This window comes from Coffea arabica, chromosome 4e, assembly GCF_036785885.1.
Source record: "Coffea arabica cultivar ET-39 chromosome 4e, Coffea Arabica ET-39 HiFi, whole genome shotgun sequence".
Taxonomy (NCBI): domain Eukaryota; kingdom Viridiplantae; phylum Streptophyta; class Magnoliopsida; order Gentianales; family Rubiaceae; genus Coffea; species Coffea arabica.
This window is the reverse complement of record NC_092317.1, coordinates 20,180,498-20,199,310: the sequence shown is the minus strand read 5'-3', so window position 1 is coordinate 20,199,310 and position 18,813 is coordinate 20,180,498. Positions and strand designations below refer to the sequence as shown.

Genomic DNA, 18,813 nt, shown 5'->3' with positions numbered 1-18,813 from the left:
TGTGGCTGTTTTTATGAAAAGACGCAAAACACCCTCAGTTACTGGAAATGAAGGTGACAACCAAGGCCTTTTTCGTCATATCGCAAATTCAATATCAACCCGATTGGCAACCCACAACACAAGATACCTTTCGGTACAGGGCTGGAATCCGAAACCGACCCGTTTACAGCAAACGTTCTCCCAAACCCCCAAAAACCCCCAGATGGGGAGCTTTTCAGACTCCACCATTTCTCCCCGGTCTGTTAGACGCACTGCACACACTGAAAATGCCTAAACCCACCTTCCCGTTACCCCCTCTCCACCTTCGGAAACTTCTCCGCTCCTTTTCTTCATCAGTAATAGTCACCAGACAACGGACCCCTAAACATCTCTTCCTCTCCCAATCTCCACCACCGCTCCACCACCCATTTTCCCACCCCATTACCATTACCCGTGCCGCCAATGCCAGCCACTTTCTGTTGCACCACCCCTTTTCCTTGAGACGCTTCTGCGCCTCCTCCTCCTCCCCTACCGATGATGATTTATCAGCAACAGAGAGGGACCCTTTTGCAGAAGAAGAAACACTTGCCCAGTCTCTTGCTTATGAGCTTCTCAAAGACCCAGATTTGGAATCCTTGTCCTTATCTCAAAGATTGGATCTCTCTTTTGCACATGTAACTCTGACGCCTTCCTTGGTTTTTAACACACTCAGTCTTTCCCTTGATGCTGGGCGGACAGTTCTTGATTTTCTCAAATGGGTAAGTTCAAGACCCAATGCTTTTGATGTTGACGATGAATTATTTTCCTATTTTGTGGATTATTTTGGGAGGAGGAAGGATTTTAAGGCTGCCCATGATGTTCTTGTTGATGGGATTGGAAAAACTGGGTGGAAATCCTTTGAATCTTTGGTTGATAGGCTAGTTAGGGCCGGCCGGCCCACGCAAGCTGTAGCATTGTTTGAGAAAATGGAGACGGAATATGGGCTGAAGAGAAATTTGGATTATTTGAAACTGATCGTGTCCAAGCTCTGTGAACATGGTTTTGCTAGTTATGCTGAGAAAATGGTGAAAAGTTTGGCTAATGAGTTTTTCCCTGATGAGTACATCTGTGATGCTTTGATTAGAGGGTGGTGTGTTGATGAGAAACTGGACGAGGCGAAGAGGTTAGCTGGAGAAATGTATAGGGGAGGGTTTGAGATTAGTACTTTGGCTTATAATGCTATTCTCGATTGTGTGTGTAGGCTTTGTAGGAAAAAGGATCCGTTTCGTCTTCAATCTGAGGCTCAGAAGGTGTTGGTGGAGATGGAAGAGATAGGCGTTCCACGAGACGTGGAGACCTTCAATGTGTTGATTAATAACTTGTGTAAGATTAGGATGACAGAGGATGCCATGAAATTGTTTTATAGGATGGGTGAGTGGGGGTGTTATCCAAACGAAACAACATTTATTTTGTTGATTAGGAGTTTGTATCAAGCAGCCAGGGTCGGAGAGGGTGATGAAATGATTGATAGAATGAAATCGGCGGGGTATGGGGATGCACTTGATAAAAAAGAATATTATGGGTTGCTGAAGATATTGTGCGGGATTGAGAGGATTGATCATGCTATGACTGTCTTTGTGAAAATGAAAGAGGATGGTTGCAAGCCAGGGATCAAGACTTATGACTTGTTGATGGGGAAATTATGTGCTCATGGGAGATTGGATAAAGCAAATGTTCTCTACAAGGAAGCAGAGAGTAATGGGGTGCCTGTTGAACCCAAAGCTTATAAGTTAGATCCTAGGTTTGTAAAGAAGAAACCTACTGCTGTGAAGAAGGAGAAGAAGAGGGAAACTTTGCCTGAGAAAATGGCTAGGAAAAGGAGAACTCTTAAGAAGCTTAGACTAAGTTATGTAAAGAAGCCAAAGCGAATGATGCGTTGAGCTTTCTGATAACCAATTTGATTGTATCGATACCATTTTCCAAGAGATGCAAGGAATTTTTGTTCCTTTAAAATATGTTTTACAGATAGGCTGCTTAGAAAATGCCCTTTTCTCATTTTATTTTTGTTTGGTTATTGATTTTGATATTACAGTTGGCTAAATGGAAATGTGATCATGAGATTTTCTTTTTTTAAACATACGTTGAATTCGCATTGTCGATGACGATTGTAGGCAATAAGATGCTTGTGGTCTTGCAGCTCATGATTATTTAGTTGTACAATGCATATAATTCAACTCAACTTGTGCAGCTTTACCGCCATTACAGGTATCTCCTGTCACTGTTTTGTTTTTCTTTTATATTTCTACCTAACATACGGGTATTAGAAACTTTCAGCCGTATGGTTTCGCTAAGCATTAAGTATATGATTCATCTTATTAGGATGCATGCCATTATGCTCTATAATCTAGACTACCTGAGATATTGCGTTTAAATTTCTGTTCTTTATACTTGTTGGTTCGTTGATGAATTTCTCATCTAAATTTGATGGATTTTAGGTTTACTCTTTGCCTGAAAGCCAATCATTTGCTGATTGCTATTCCTTTGGTAGACAACTGGATTTATTTCCCTAGCCCTTCTTTTTGCCATTTGAAGTTGTTTACCTTCGAGTAATCTAACTTCCTAGGTTACTCAGACTTTTCACTTTGCACTATGTTCCTATTTGTGACCCTTAATTTTGCACTAGAGTACCTGTGGTGATGAGATTCCCGTGCCTTAGTCCGAGTAACATAGCTAATTTCTGACATGGTGTGTTGTTCGTTGGGTGGCTGTAATTATTTGAATCATTGGTAGGCCTTTTATGCAAGTTTTGCGCCAGTCACCTTTAGTTGTATTTCTATTTGATGTTTTGTGCCTATGTGCCTGTCAGTTACTTTTGAGGTATAATTTGCTTGGTGTGTCTTCAGCCTTTCAACAGATATGTAAAGGATATTGTGCACGTAATACTCAGATACTCTTTAAAGGGAATTTTAAATGGATCCATAAATCCGTGTTTGGTTATCTTAAGCTGCAAAATGAAATCTTCACACCATCTCCGGTCATGTAAAACATCCACATGGATCTTTGTGCAACCAGGAGGTAAAAATAAACTGCATGAGACCAGTTTATTCGCATGGGAGCTGTCAAGTTGCTTAATGCAGTTTTAACTTGGGTTCCTGTATTTGATTTCGTACTCATTGCTTATATTTTTCTTATCTCACTTGCCGTCTCAAATCTATTGTGGTGACCAAATCTTCTTCCAGACAAAAAAATTTGTATTTTGTTTGTAAAACACGCTCTAGCGCTAAGGAAAGGTTCAGTTCAATAGATTTACTAGTTAATCTAATTACACACATTCATTTTAATTAATATGATATAAGTGTGCCATTCAACCAATTCTAGTACCCCTCTATCCTGTTCTTGCGTTGGTGCAGAAGTGAGTGTGGAAAGAAAGCGGCGGGTCACTAGAACATAGCAAAATTCGCCAATTTTTCGCCGCACCAGTGCTGGATTTTCTGCCAAAACAAGATCTTCTATAATACTTTGATCCAACTATGCCGTTTACCACTGAAAAACGGTTGAAGGGAGAGGCTCCACAATGCCATAATCTCAAAGAAGGGTCAAAGTCAAGTGAAATTGATTTGTAAGTGCAAAACCCTACATAAAGTTCCTATCTGGGAGTATTAATCAAACTATATGCGACGAACTACAAAATTCAATGCCAAACACGAGAAAATTTAAAGATGAGTTGTTCTGCCCAGGCTCTTCATCATCCGTGCCATTTCACACCAATTTTGATGCCACAATGGTATGACAAAACCTTCTCAAAGCACCTAGAGAATCTCCTTCCAGAACCGTATTGACCTATCAGCCCCACAAGAAGCAAAAGCTGCCTCTGTTGGTGAATGCTCCAACCATTGTGGAGCACCAACATGGTTTGAAGGCCATCGAGCCACTTTTTCTGCTGTAAGTGCATCCCAAACTACAATCTACAACTCAAAATCTAACAATCAATCTCGAATAAATGGTAATTATATGTTCACACTAGTAAATCCAAAAAATTGACCAACCTCATTTGTGGCTTCATCAATGGACAAGATGAACTCTTCTGTGTCATTAAAAACTGCCTATTTCAAACACATCGAGCTTTTGTTAGTCCACACATGCAATTTGCACAAGTATCTGACTGGAGATCTGGTAAACTGTTTGAATGCTGACAGGACTTTATGTAATGGACTATGGACTATGGATAACTAGGCCAAAGTTTCTTGCACCGGTTATTTGGCTAGCCTGCCGCCTATGTTGATATATATATATATATATATATATATATATTTGTGCAAGTGGAAGGTCTCGAACTCAAGATCTCTCACTTACACTCCCTCCCCCCATGTCACCCAATCCATCCCTCCTCTCCCCCTCCAATATATTTTTTCTTTTCATCCTTTTTAACCGCATATATAATCATCTTTGCGAGCTTTATGTTCACATCAGAATGTCCGTAAGACTTAATCTATCAGGTACTGCATATTCAACTGATTCTTTAAATTAAGAAGGGTATTTTAAGGACTGTCAAGGACCATATTAGATATTTCTGAAGATAAGATGATTATTTGGATTATAAGTATAACATGTTCCAATATACTTTATTGTGCAATTATCTCATTCATGAAACCTTGGATCAATATCATAAAATTTAATCTTCAATAGGACAAGAAACCATAATGTCAAGACAGATTTTTATTTATGTTTTTTTAAAAATTTTTTAAATGCCAAGCCAGATATGTAGACTTCTTCAAAATGACATAGTAAGATACAATGAAAACAGAAACAGCAGAAAGAAGCTAGTACACATTACTCGACTACTAGAAACATCTCTTAATTACCATAATCCAGCTGAAGATGAGATTGTGTACTAACACCAAGAGAAAGAAAAGAACCTTGTCACATACCTGGCACCGCAACTGTGTATGTGTGGCTCCAAGATATTGCTTAACTAATCTTCCAGTGCCAACTTCCCAGAGCTTCACAGTAGAATCTTTTCCACAAGAGAGAACATACCTGGGAGTTTAATAATTGAATAGGGTCACTCGTAGGAATTCTAACAGCAATTCATGCGTAGCAATTCCCATTCCACATAAAAGTGGCTTGGTGCATAAAACATGACTCAACATGTAGATAATACAAGTGAGAGATCCATAGATTAGCCTCTGTTTCTACGTAAGGAGGAAAAACAATGTCTGATTGAAAAATTGCACTTGTTGCAAAGCATTTTGTCACATATAAAAAAAAGCTGGATATGACAAGATTATTTGACAAATAAACCTTCTTCAAACTTGATTATGTTGCTATTCTTTTTCTTTCCCAATAACAAAATTTTGATCAGAAGAAATATTTGCAGCAATAAGCATAGCTGACTGTGGTAATTATCGGCTATCACCATTCACGATCAATGTTTTACATACTTTTCGTCCTTTGTCAAATCTGCACTTGTGGCCTCAGCTGCTCCATGTGCACCAATTATAGTGCGCCCACAATTGGCACTTATCCCATCCCACAACCGTATAGCACCATCCTTAGATGCAGTAACATACATACCACCAGTAGATGAGTACCTCACCTGTAAGATGCAAACTAATGTGAAGCATCCGCATTATTATTCAAGTGGACTACCAATGCCTTTGTAGCTTCAAACCCCAAATGCACAAAAGAAGATAAAAGCAGGGAGGAGTCTCAAGTCTAAAAGGTGCTAGTTTTACCTGATTTATGGCTCCATTAAGACCAATATCTTGGATATTTGCGGATAAATAACATTGAAAAGTATTAACATCATATAAATGTGCAACTGGATGATCAGTTCCTGTATTAATTTCATCTCCTTGTTAGAAACCAATATGACAGGAGAGTAGTTCAGAATACTAGTAATTCAGGTACTAATCACTTAGTCTGGAAGCAACCTCTTCCAGCGTATTTCATGAAGTCACGCTTAGAAGTATCAAACAACAAAGATGCTGTGTGGCTGCGATATAGTTTAGACACTGTGACTATAATCTTAACAAGAGATTTCAAAATAGAGTGATATGACTACAATGATTGATAAATACCGTGTAGCATAAGATACACAAAAATGATATAGCTTGGCATATAAACCCCAATGGTGATCAATTGCTAAAGTGCATAGCATATGTAATACGAAGGAATAAGTAGAAACCAAACATGTCGTGTATCACATTAATGCTCCCAACACTTGATCACCAACTAATCTGTCACATTAGGAAGCTCATAACTCCAAAGAAAGTAGTAGTGTCCAATGTGTCTGAATGCCACTTAATTCATTATAAATATCATAAAGTTAAACATGTGGGGAAGAAAAGTTTAGTCGTCCAAGAAGCAAAAAGATTGAGTAGAAAGTCGATGAAAATTCGATTTTTATGGACAGCTAAAAACATCAATATTGTACATCAAAATATCAGTCATGCACCTTAAGTACAACTTAGAAGGCTGAGTTTCAAACCATTACTAGTTCTACCAAGATTAACCTAAAGGTATGGTCCATACATGCATATTACGAAAGGATTATGCTTCAAAATCTACACAAAGTTTTCATAATAGCTAGGGATAAAACAATGAAACAGCAATCTCAAGACTGATGCAGCTATCCTTTGTATTCAAAGTACAGATGTAATAGAATATACTGACCTGCCAAAAGAAATTCGCCAGAAGGGTGAAATGATACTGACCTCACAATGTGAGTATCCTGTCAAATGAGATCCAAAATTGAAAACTAACTGCCAGAAAACTACATATATCATAAATTCTTGTCTCCATTCAAGAATGAATCTGAACAGATAAAAATCTAACCTGAATAACTCTAAATGCTTTCTTTGCTGCCGTCTTGGAAAAATCAAAGAACCTTTAGAAAAAGCATTTCAATAAGATATATCCAGGATTGCATTATCGAGAACACACAAGAGACATTTTCCAGCATATCATCAATAATTATCTTCAATGAATGGAAAACAAAAAGAATCCAGATGTAAGTATGCTAAATACTGTACTTTATTGTATGATCCTTAGCCCCGGATACAAGAACTGTATTTTGAGGATGAAAATCCAAGTCATTTATTGGCTGCAGGGGAAATAGAGCATTAGATAAAAGTTAGATGAACTTTTAACATGAGAAAAATCATCTCAACCAAAAACCATTGTGCAAGTCAATAACTAGGTCTTTTGAAAATAAATCATTAGTTAGAGGCATTAGAGTTATACAAGCATATACATTATCTTCAATTAGGCTTCAAAACCACAACAGAAACCTTGTTGTCTTTTCTCCCTCTCATTTGATTTTTTCCTTTTCATTGTTAACATAGACTCTGAGAAAGTAAAGAACAAGTCCAAAAACTAGAGTAGATACAAAAATCAAAATAAGTAGAACTGCAATAATTTTATGCAAGGTGTTTCTTTAAACAAAAAATGCAGTAGAAAATACAAGTGACTACATTCTCCAAAAAGCAGGACCAAGTGTCTGTAATTTTGGAAGGTTTAGACACGACTAACATTGAGACCCAAGCAATTCCTCATACATTAATGTTTTTCTGCCAGTCTACATTCTGTAATTAACTGGACATACAAGAAAACCAGAGGTATAATTCAGAAAGATTCAGCAATGGCTACCAACTGATCAAGCAAAACTGAAGGGATGTGCTAGACTACTCCAAGTTCAATTATCTAGTAAGATCCATAGAAGCTCAATGGAAAGAGTGTGCTAGAGATTTAGCGTATATACTGAGTCAGGGAATACTTCAATTCCCCAACACAAATAAAATCTAGATTTACTATGATGAAGACAATAAATGTGAAAATTTACTTGAACGTGATCATAGAATGTCCCTATGATAGGCCGTACAGGGCCATCTCCTGCATCTCGCAGCATCATTTGCTTGATTTTTGATATCTGCACATGGGTTAGTAGCCAAGAAGGAAGTGAGAAATGAAATGAAAACATGCATAACAAAAAAAAAAAAAAAGACACAAGGGATAAACACCTCAAACAGTTTAATTGATGTGTCAACACTGCCAGTTGCAAGAAACCTTCCATCAGGACTAAATCTTGCACATCTTGCGACATTCTGCATGAAAACATTATCTCCTATGAATTTAAGAATTAGCTTTTGGAATGTAGCTCTGAATAGTACATCATAAGAAGAATATTATCATGGACATCAAAGGGGCACCTTGTGCTCTGAGACATGTCGTGTCTCATGCTTTGGAAAGCTCTTTGATGATCCTTTAGTATCAAGCATGGCACTATTAGGCAAGTGAAGCAAAAAGCAATTGCACTCAGTACATATCATTGCTGTTTCCAAAGATCATGAACATCAACAAGTAGTGTGCTGCATTTTGAAGTGTAAAATGCTCGTTCAGTTGTAGGATGGGAAGTAAACAAAACACAATGAAATGCATGACTTGAAAAACTACAAACAAGTGGCATTTTGGCCCAGAAGAAAGAACCTTAGTTCTCACCCACGTCTCATTTTCAGATCTACTTCAAGTGAATCCAAACCTGAAATTTTACATTACTAGTTCTTGATTTAGGACTTATGCACACAGCATGAACTAATAAAATTTTCTGGTTTGGGGTTATATATAAATTACAACCATGAGAGTTTTCATACTAAAACTTATCCCATTAACATGCAACTTCAAGTCTCACTTTTACCTTGATTGATATTTGACTTAGGTATCTCTCCTGACTACCTTATATGCGTTTGAATAACTAATATCTTTCATTTTTTTAATTGGTATTCAATAAGTACTTCAGATGTAACAAATTAGATCGCATAACCTAGACTGATGAGGAAATATGGTGGTTTAAAGGAGGATTGCCTGAAATCAAGAGCGGCACGTGGAGCTGCAATGGAATCATATCCTGCATGTCTATTTGACTCTAAAAATGCAGCTGTAGAAACTCCTCTTAACATCTCATCTTTCTCCACTGCAAGACCCTGCTAACCACTTCAAAATACTAGAAATCCATTTTGCCATAGGCAATAAATAACTAAACATAAACACACAAAGAAGAACCAACAAAGTAGGCCAACTCAGAATCGGGACCTTACCAAAGAATACAAACCTTGGCCACCAGTTCAAGAAGCTTGCTAGGAGGAGCTTCAACATTTAATGGAGTCATAGTAGCCAAAGCCACCGTACTTGCAGCCTGTGAAAAATTCGAACTAGTGGCTTAGGACTCTGAAAAGCCTGATTCATTAGCAAATATAGCGCAAGACAGGACTGGGGATAAAAATGTATATGAACATGTGGACATAAAATACAAGTAGGTTATAGGATATAACCATAAAGTAGTCACAGAAGATACAAATTTTCAAAAACCAAGTACACAGGCAGACTGTATTGCATGAGTAGGATATAATCCTAGCCATACATCAAACTTTAGCATAGATACATGTTCAGGTTCTTTGAAAAATACACACAACTGAATGGATTAGAGAGCCATATTATCCCAACAATCATATGTTTCATAGGTTAAATGCAGAGGTTGTAGAAACAATCATTGGATTCCTCTAATTCATCCAATAACATAATTATGCATTTATGTTTCCCTAATAATTTCACCTTTTCATAAAAAATCACTTTTACATGTTTTGTGTTAAGATTTCCTAGAAACTCATACATATCATTTTCATCGTTGTTTAACAAAGATGAACCCAACCTTCTTATAAAGTATAGCACCCTCTCATAAATTATCAACTCCGAAAGCGTCCAAACTTTTTACTAGGAACTTTTTAGCAGTGACATGGTTCTTGAACTTGTAATCAACAGTGTCCAGCTACTTATGAGAAATCAGAGTATCCATGCTTCAAAGCGTATAACTTCAATGCCAAGTGAATTTTCAACTTAATATAAACCGAATAATGGACAAATCCCTCCTAAAAAATTGTTGTAATTCAGAAATGAACTCATGCCAGATGTGAAAATTAATTCCTTGAACTAATCTCATACATTGAGCTTCTAAATTCAAGTTAACAAACTAAAAACCAAATTCGTCACCAAAAAATGATCTGTTGGTCATTTAGTTTATCTCCAACAACAACAATAAATTTATAAACATAACAAAATTCCACAGAACAAAAACAAATAAAATTATCACGGAAAGGAGAATTATGCAGGAAAAATCTAAAAACTATTAGCAGTATCGAAATACCTGATTGAGATTGTTGTCACGAAGATGAGCAACAATTAGTGAATTAACGTGTCGATAGAGCTTTCCATCCTGAAGTGTCTGCTCCAACCTGTTATTGTTATTCGTGCTCTCCATTCTCTGTTTTGTACTGGTGGCAAGGCTGCCGCTATTGCTGCACTTTTCGGGATAAATAAAACTACAGTTAAATACTCAGACTATGAGCAAGAAAATCTACTTGGAACATAAGCAAGAAAATCTTACTGCTAATACGTCTTTGTTAAGATGGGTGATGGGCAACGTGGCCTGAACGTACGGTGTATCGGCGTTCAGAATTTTCCTGGTGAAGAGGAGGAGAAGAATATTTTTGCTAATTTGAAAACGATTTTGAACCCAAAAAAATATTAAGAAATAAAGAAAAAGATGTCCTTAGTCCTAAAATTCAAATAGACAAAGTAAAAAATCAAGTAGGCTTTGGGATTGTTTGAATTGTTTTTTAAAAAATTCTCATATATATTGTAATAATGCTAACATTTTCTTGTTGATAATGTAGATGGTTTGGAGTTTGGGTAAGCTAAAAAATGGAGGATAGAAAGAGAAGTTTTAACATTCGGGGAGGAATTAGTTCTTTATCCCCTCCGAAATATTCTCCAAAAATGATGACTTTTGATTTGAGCCAACTATTATAAACAATAGCGTTTATTAGGAAGCAACCCAATGTTTTATATTAATTTGCCTTGCTTTGCATACACTCCTATAAACCACCACTCTTCCTGTGGTTCCCTTCCCTCTATTTTTGTTTCAATAGTGAAAATTGTTTGGAATATTGCCAAAACTCTGATCTCATCTTTCCACAATAAACACATACCACCTACACTGTTCATAGTCTCAGTTACCACACTATTATCAAACCTTAGCCAGTTTTTACTCTGTCCATATATACCTCTTTCTATTCTTAGTCTAACTAAGGAAAATAAATTCTAGAGAGAGAAGGTTGTTAACCTCCCTCAAATGGGAATTGTCAAGGGGCTCCCCATATCTTGACAATTCTACACCACAAGTCTCATATGTCCTTGGGGGCGCCATCAGGGAAGGACCACACCTCCACTTTTAAAGGCTCTCTTATTTCCACCAACTTTGTTGATTCAACTTTTTTCTAGTTTTGATTCTCAGTTCCTACTTCCTCAATTTCCTTATCTCTAAGAGTCATTTTCCTCTTTCCCATGCTTGTCTGATTTTTCTCTTGGCCATTCAATTCTCTTAAAGGCTGCCTGGCTTTAATGGGAGAATTCAACCCTCTCACTATTATTATATGTCTCTTGAATCATCACCCCATCCTCTTGTTCACCTCCCAATGTTTTAGGCTTATCAGTGGTACTTATTCCTACATTACTATCCTCCTCCATCTCAGCAGCTTCCTCCAAAGTTTGGGTCTTTACTACGTCTTTGCAGTTTGCTTCTAGCTGCTCAGACACTAATCCCTCTCGGTCTTGCTAATACTCTTGTTGAACCTGGGGAATTCCTTTGTGGTTTATACTTTGAGGAAGAACATTTTGCTCAGCTTCAATTCACATCACGTTCAAGTCTCTTGCCAGCTCTTGGTGATAAGTCTTTTCACTCTCTAGAATCATATTCAGTTCCTTTGATTTTTCTCAAAGCGGCTTCTTGGTTTAACTTTTTCAATTAGTTCATATTTTGAAATTTCTAGTACCGTCTATCTTTGTCCATCTCATTCCTTGTTTGTTCCTTCTGTAGGGATCCTTTAAAAGTACCTGCTCTCAGCCAAGGACCATATTGGTTATCTGCAAATCCACCTGCTAATTCTTGCTGATTGGTACATGTTCTCTCACTATGACCAATGATTTCACAGTTATAGCAGAAATCTAGGCACATTTCATACTTGAAGGCTACTTATTTCATTTTACTTGCAGTTTTCACTATGGTTCCTCTAAGAAAAGGTTTTGACAGATCTGCTAGCACTAGCATCTTCAAATGTTTTCCCTTCTTTCCTCCCATATGAGGAATTATAACATCTTTAACCTGTTTAAACACTGCTCCTATCTTACAACCTACTTCTCTTACTAGCCAATGTACAGGTAGGTTCCAAACCTGTACCCACAAAGAGGCCATCTTAAATGCTTCTATTTTTCCTTCTATCCCTTCTTCCCATCTATTCATGACAGGATTTGGTTGTCTATTATCCATGGACCTCCTTCCACTATTCTTTCCTTATCCTCTGTGTTGGGGATTTGAATTGGAAAAGGTTAGGTCCTATTTCCAAAACTGTCAGATTTTTGGGATAACCCCAGGCAGCTGTAACAAAATTTTTCACACCTGTGAAGTTTGCAACCTTCTCTCCCATAACTCTTCCAATGAGACTATCCTTGCACTCTCTAACTCCACTTTTCAAGTCACCCATATCCAATATAGCTCCAGATAGTTCGTTCCTAGCTAAGGAGAACTTTTCCATCATTTCTGCTAAATCCGCCTCCATTGATATATAACGAGGTACTATAGGGTAATCCTCACTCTAGTGCTAAGGAAAGAAATTAAAAAACTAATCCCGAAAGAGAAAAACTAGATCTACAATTAAAGCAAAGGGAATAAGAATCTTGTAGCAAGTGGGAACTCAGGGTCCTATCTCTACTGAGAGGTCGACTTTACTATATTACTAGAGAGAAAGACAGAAACTAGACAGAAAGGGAAGCTAAAACCACTCAAAAACAGAAAAGAAGCTAACACGGATAAGAAGCTCAGAATCCATACAATATTGCTACTACTATTACAAAGGCAAAGAAAATAAAAGTCAGTTGATGCGAAATATGGGTTGCTTATGGGCCATGTTTTGAGTTGCAAGATATTGAGTATTTTAGTAGTTTATTTTCCAGATTTCTAGTTAATTTGGTAGGAATAAGTTCAGTCCAACATCTCATGTTGAGTTGGATCTGATTTAGAGTCTCTAGACTCGCTATTATTTGAATTAGTTATTAGCTTTTTATTGGGTTATGTTCGACCAGCTTAATACCTTCATTGGGCCGATTATAAATTGTTCATTAGTTAGTCAAGTCGAATAAGGAAACTTGCATTGTTTCCAATTTAGATTAGGTTTGCTTCTTTGTAAAGCTATAAATAGCCAATCTTATGATATTTTCGGTAGTTAGACAATTATGAGATGAATAAAAATTGAGAGTTTTCTCTTTCTTGTTTCTTTGGGAGCGTCCCTTGATACAAAGTGAGTTGCGTCTCCTTTGTTTAAGTTTTGGCTTATCAGTTCAAGATCACATTGAATTGTGGCGCCATTCTACCAACAAATCTTGGTTCGCTAATTCGTTAAGTTGTGGGTCGTGATTAAATTCAAGATTCATAACTTCGGGAGTTAGAGAGGTCGAGGTTTTTCCATCAACTTTTGTTCTATAACCTGATCAAGATAAATTCTTCCGCTGCTTGTGCAATTCATTTCTTCAAGAGCGGGAGTTTGGAGATTCGAATTCACATCAGTTGGTATCAGAGTTTCAACTCTTGATCTAGGTTAATATCATTTTCTTTTCTTATTTTCTTCTTTATTCTTCTACCAAACCCTACCCAATTCAAAAAAAAAGTTCCACCTTTAGGGTTTGAATCTTCATAGTTCTATTTGTATCGTTTGTTTCTAGTTGTTTCCTTGATTTCTTGTTTAGTCATCTTTGTTTGTATTTTATTGAGTCAAAAAAAACATCAGTACTGTAGTGATTACTGTTCATCGTACTGTAGCAGTTACCATTCATCCGAAACAAAAAAAATTCCGTACCTTTGGTGTTTTTTTTTAAAAAAATTCTTAGATTGTATAGTTGGGTTCTTGGAAATCTTGAATCAAAAAATTTCAAAATATTGTGATTGTTGAAACCCTAGTTCATCTTCTTGAACTTGGAATTACGGCTGTTCTTGTTTCTTGATTTGAATTGAAAGAATAAAAAAAGGAGAAAAAAACTTGATCTGCGAAAAAAAAAAAGAAATAAGTTCTTGGATGGATCATAGCCTTGAATTTGGAAACAAGAAAATAGTCTTGAATTTGGAAACCTAATTTGACTTAGATTGTTGCCAAAATCTGGTCATATAAATTCTTGTCCAATTTGATTTGTTAAGCCACTTGATACACTTAGAAAAGCTCCTTAAAATAATATTTCGCTTTCCAAAAGTAAATCTAAGAATCAATTGATCTAAACTTCCAAATTCCAGTCAAGTACAATTGGGTAGAGTCTCTAAGTTTTCAAATTTCTGCCGAGTCATTGTTTTATCAATTATACCCGTTGTTTCTTCTATTCTTGTGTAATTTTGAGTCAAATTTTCCAGATTTTGAGTCAAATCTCATTGAGTCACATTCGAGCTATTTTCTTGAAATTCTATCCATTGCCACTTGTTAATTGAATTGTTGAGCCATCTTGATCAAACAATCCATATTGTCATGAGGATTGTGATCAAGGACTTGAAAGAGTGGTGAGATAATTACAGTGTGTAAATTTGAGTGATACACGAGTGACGAGCGCATACACATGAGCTTGTGTGTTGTGAGGAATTTCTTTTCTTTGCTAACCAATTTTGCAAGTCACTTAACCATGTCTCATGGAGTTGCATCTCATTCATATCATCAAGAATTCTTGGAGTACGAACTTTCCAAGAGAAGGGATTTTGATCACTCTAGTTCCAAAACTTCTTCGAGAATGTCGCATTCACAACATGAGTTTCATTCACTTCGGGAAGAAATGGATCATTTCCGTACTTTGTGTGTATATGAAAGATATAAGCATACTTGTGAGCAAAGGAGTTTGAGTAGAGCATCCAAGCCGAGGTCTTTATCAACCAAACTAGCTTCATCTAAGGAGTGTTGTGACAATCGAGTCATGGAGTCTAAGAATTCTCGAATTGAGTCAAAGCCTCATGAATCAAAGGATGATTTTCGAAGTCGGACTAAAGAATTGGTTGATTCTATGATGGGAAAAATTAGCCAAGTGCTGAATTCATACTTTAAGCAACTTAATCATGTGTCAACCAATGGTAATAAAAGAGATGTTCCTTCTAGTCTGCCATTGATTGAAGAACTGTCTATGAATGCTAACAATGAACTTGAGTTTGAAAACCTTGAAGTTCCATCTAAGAAATTAGTTGTCATGAGTTAGATGAGAAGGAAGAAAAGGGAGAAAGTGCACTGACTTTGGACAAAAATACGAGGGCTTATTTTCCTAACGAACTTACCTTCGCTATGTTTAGCTTTTCTTCTTTTATGCAGGTTAAGCAAGGAGAGATTGAGTTGATCTTTGCATGTTCTATTCCTAAATCCATTGGTGAATATCAGAATTTTCATGGAATTTGCATCTTAAGTGTTATATCCCTTTGCTATCCATTGATATTCAACTGCACCCATGAGCCTACTTTGCTTGTTGGGAGGAATAATGAAATTTCAGAGGGAGTTATTGCTCTTGAATCTTGTCCTATGCCTTCTTACCATTTCACAACAAGTGTTCTAAGAGATACTCAATCTAATGAAATTGATTATGTTCAAGGTGTTCTTCATTTTGTCAATTGCATTATGGAGGATCCAAGAAGATGTGACTTTGCTGCCAATGAACCATACATGTTACCTTGCATCATGGAACCAAAGCTACATGCGTTATCTTCAAGAAGACGTTGGAGTAAAGCCATGAGTTTTCCATGGCTGATCGTGAGCATTTTTAAGCTATCCAAGAGACATGTGCACCGAATTATAATAATTATGACGTATGCAAGTATCATTCAATTTAAGAGAGCCAATATGTAGAGATTTGGGGTTGCATACTGCCAACTCTTGCTGGTGTCATTCATTTCCATCTATGATTTGAGGATAAATCTTTTCTAATAGGAGGGGAACGATGCAAAATATGTGTCGCTTATGGGCCATGTTTTGAGCTGCAAGAGATTGAGTATTTTAGTAGTAGTTTAGTAGTTTATTTTTCAGATTTCTAGTTAATTTGGTAGGAATAAGTTCAGTCTAACATCTCATGTTGAGTTGGATCTGATTTAGAGTCTCTAGACTTGCTATTACTTGAGTTAGTTATTAACTTTTTATTGGGTTATGTTCGGCTAGCTTAATGTCTTCATTGGGCCGATTGTAAATTGTCCATTAGTTAGTCAAGTCGAATAAGAAAACTTGCATTGTTTCCAACTTAGAGTAGGTTTGCTTCTTTGTAAGGTTATAAATAGTCAAACTTATGATATTTTTTGTAGTTAGACAATTATGAGATGAATTAAAATTGAGAGTTTTCTCTTTCTTACTCCTTTGGGAGCGTCCTTTGATACAAAGTGAGTTGCATCTCCTTTGTTTAAGTTTGACTTATCAATTCAAGATCACGTTGAATTGTAGTGTCATTCTACCAACAAATCTTAATTCGCTGATTAAATTCAAGATTCATAATTTCGAGGGTTAGAGGAGTCGAGATTTTTCCATCAACTTTTATTCTATAACCTGATCAAGATATATCCTTCCGCTACCGGTGCAATTCATTTATTCAAGAGCGGGAGTTTGGGGATTCGAATTCACATCATCAGCTTTCAAGTTTTACCTAGCTTGAAGCTTTTTAGTTGCTGCATTGCTCATACTTGTACTTCAACTTCTCAGATTTTTTCATTACTTCACTAATTCAATGGTTTTGGTTGCATTGAAAGCTTTGGCCAGATTCAGACAGATCTGGATTTTATTAAAGGTGCGGGAAATTAAAGTTTTTGAAAGTTGAAATGGTGCTAATACTCCCATCAATAGAGAGATAAGGCTCTTATTCCAAGAGAGAGAAAAGCCTCTACTAGAGGGAGGATGAGCGAAGCCCCAATCAGATGAGTTGTACTAAGTAGTTTTAAATGATTTATCTCTAACTATTGTTGTTGAGCAGAGATTAATCCTTACAGCTCCTTGTTTTCTTGCCTTCTTCTTGTCTATATTAACAAAAAAAACTATGTAGATGTGTAGAAGAAGAAAAGTAGAAGGAAAATTTAGAGTAAGAATCTTCTAACCTATGCCTAATCAAAAGTGTACAATTGATGGAATATCACAAGCTATTTATAAGTTAGGCTAGAGACCCTTACTGGCAAATACAAAAATCCCTAGGATTTCCTTCCATCAAAGAAATATTGCCAAAATTCATAACTGAAATAATATTTTCTGACTAATTCATTGATTAACTAATTGAAAAAGATATCAATTACTAGTAGATACCAATCAATCATTAACAAATGAAAGATATTAATTAATTATTGATAAAATGTCAATCAATTAATCAGAATATGAATCATCAATCACTATCTAATAGGAGATACTAATTAATTATTGACAAAATATCAATCAATTAATTAAAATATCAATCACTTTAGAATCAATTATGTAGGTCATAATTGCCTTTAAAGGAGGCAAGTCTTACATTCTCTCACTTGACCCACATGCCATAATCAGATAACCTTTGAATGATGGTTAAACGGCCATAAGTCTTTATTGTCACTTAATAGACTCAATAGTTATGAACAGTTGCTTAACTAGAAAATAATAATACTCGAATCATGGCGGTTATGTTCTTATTGTGAACACTTCCTTCCATGTATTACAATATATTATACTTTCTAATCAAATGCTCTAAAAGAACTTTATGAATAACTTCATATAAGTTACTTAGGATCCAACTTTATGGATCAAAAAATACTTCTTTATACATGCATCAATTTTAATGCGCGCAAACATTAATAACAAATGTCTAGACACAAATGATCAAGAAAATAGAAATAATATAGCATGAGCTGTTGAATCCCATATGAATTGCATGATCCTGAAAGACTTTTGCCGATAATCCTTTAGTCATAGGATCAACAATCATTAATTTAGTATTAATATGCCCAATGATTACTTCCTGCTTTTTAACATGATCTCTGACCATTAAGAACTTAATGTCGATATGCTTGTTTCGACTTCCACTCTTGTTGTTCTTAGTAAAGAACACAGCAGCAGAGTTGAAGATTTTCAATGGTCTATTTATTAAATCTACCACTTGTAGGCCTGATATGAAGTTCTTCAACCATAAACCCTGTGATGTAGTTTCATAGCATGCAATGAATTCTGCTTCTGTTGTGGATGATGCAACAATTGTTTGTTTTATACTTCTCCAAGATACTGCTTCTCCAGTAAGAAGGAAAATATACTCTGAAGTAGATTTGCTTGAGTCCACACATCCAGCAAAATCCGAATTGGAATATCCAACTACTTCTAAATAGTCAGATTGTTTGTATATAAGTCTATAGTCCTTGGTCCCTTGCAAATATCTCAAAACTCTTTTGGTAGCTTTCCCGTGATCCTTTGCAGGATTATTTTGATACATACCTAGCATTCCAACTGTGAAAGCAATATTAGGTCTGGTGCAGACTTGAGCATACATATGGCTTCCAACAAGCGAAGCATACAGAATCCTATCCATCTCTTTTCATTTCAACCCATTTTTAGGACATTGATCCAAACTAAATTTTTCTCCTTTGACAATAGGAGCTGCAATGGAAGAGCAGTGCTTCATTCCAAATCTTTCCAAAACATTTTCAATATATGCCTTTTGAGATAGACCAAGAATTTTTCTTGTTCTATCTCTATGAACTCCATGCCAATGACATAAGAGGCTTCACCCGTATCTTTCATTTTAAAG

At 36.2% G+C, this 18,813-nt stretch overlaps 3 protein-coding genes across 8 annotated transcripts; 1 reads left to right on the top strand and 2 right to left on the bottom strand.

Moving 5' to 3' along the window:
* Positions 1–32: 32 nt before the first annotated feature.
* On the top strand, positions 33–2,093 carry LOC140006086 (small ribosomal subunit protein mL104 (rPPR9)-like). The gene has a single exon (XM_072047767.1). The coding sequence runs from the start codon at positions 48–50 to the stop codon at positions 1,896–1,898; it is 1,851 nt and encodes a 616-aa protein (XP_071903868.1). The 5' UTR covers positions 33–47; the 3' UTR covers positions 1,899–2,093.
* Positions 2,094–3,494: 1,401 nt separating this feature from the next.
* Positions 3,495–10,687, bottom strand: LOC140006085 (cleavage stimulation factor subunit 50-like). Of its 6 annotated transcripts, none has more exons than XM_072047762.1 (15): positions 10,397–10,687; positions 10,157–10,312; positions 9,068–9,151; positions 8,821–8,939; positions 8,169–8,241; positions 7,980–8,063; positions 7,802–7,888; positions 6,993–7,063; positions 6,796–6,847; positions 6,634–6,691; positions 5,694–5,794; positions 5,400–5,554; positions 4,887–4,995; positions 4,005–4,061; positions 3,495–3,923 (listed from the first exon to the last, which is right to left on the bottom strand). In XM_072047762.1, exons 2-15 carry the CDS (start codon positions 10,268–10,270, stop codon positions 3,768–3,770), a joined length of 1,320 nt encoding a protein of 439 aa, XP_071903863.1. In that variant the 5' UTR covers positions 10,271–10,312; positions 10,397–10,687; the 3' UTR covers positions 3,495–3,767. The 6 variants fall into 6 exon arrangements, with proteins under 6 accessions (XP_071903863.1, XP_071903862.1, XP_071903864.1 ...); XM_072047761.1 differs by having other exon boundaries at positions 10,157–10,307; positions 10,397–10,684; XM_072047763.1 differs by lacking the exon at positions 10,397–10,687 and having other exon boundaries at positions 8,821–8,929; positions 9,054–9,151; positions 10,157–10,296.
* A 7,193-nt stretch (positions 10,688–17,880) lies between these two features.
* On the bottom strand, positions 17,881–18,594 carry LOC140005526 (secreted RxLR effector protein 161-like). The gene has a single exon (XM_072046532.1). It carries the CDS (start codon positions 18,592–18,594, stop codon positions 17,881–17,883), a length of 714 nt encoding a protein of 237 aa, XP_071902633.1.
* Between the last annotated feature and the right edge of the window lie 219 nt (positions 18,595–18,813).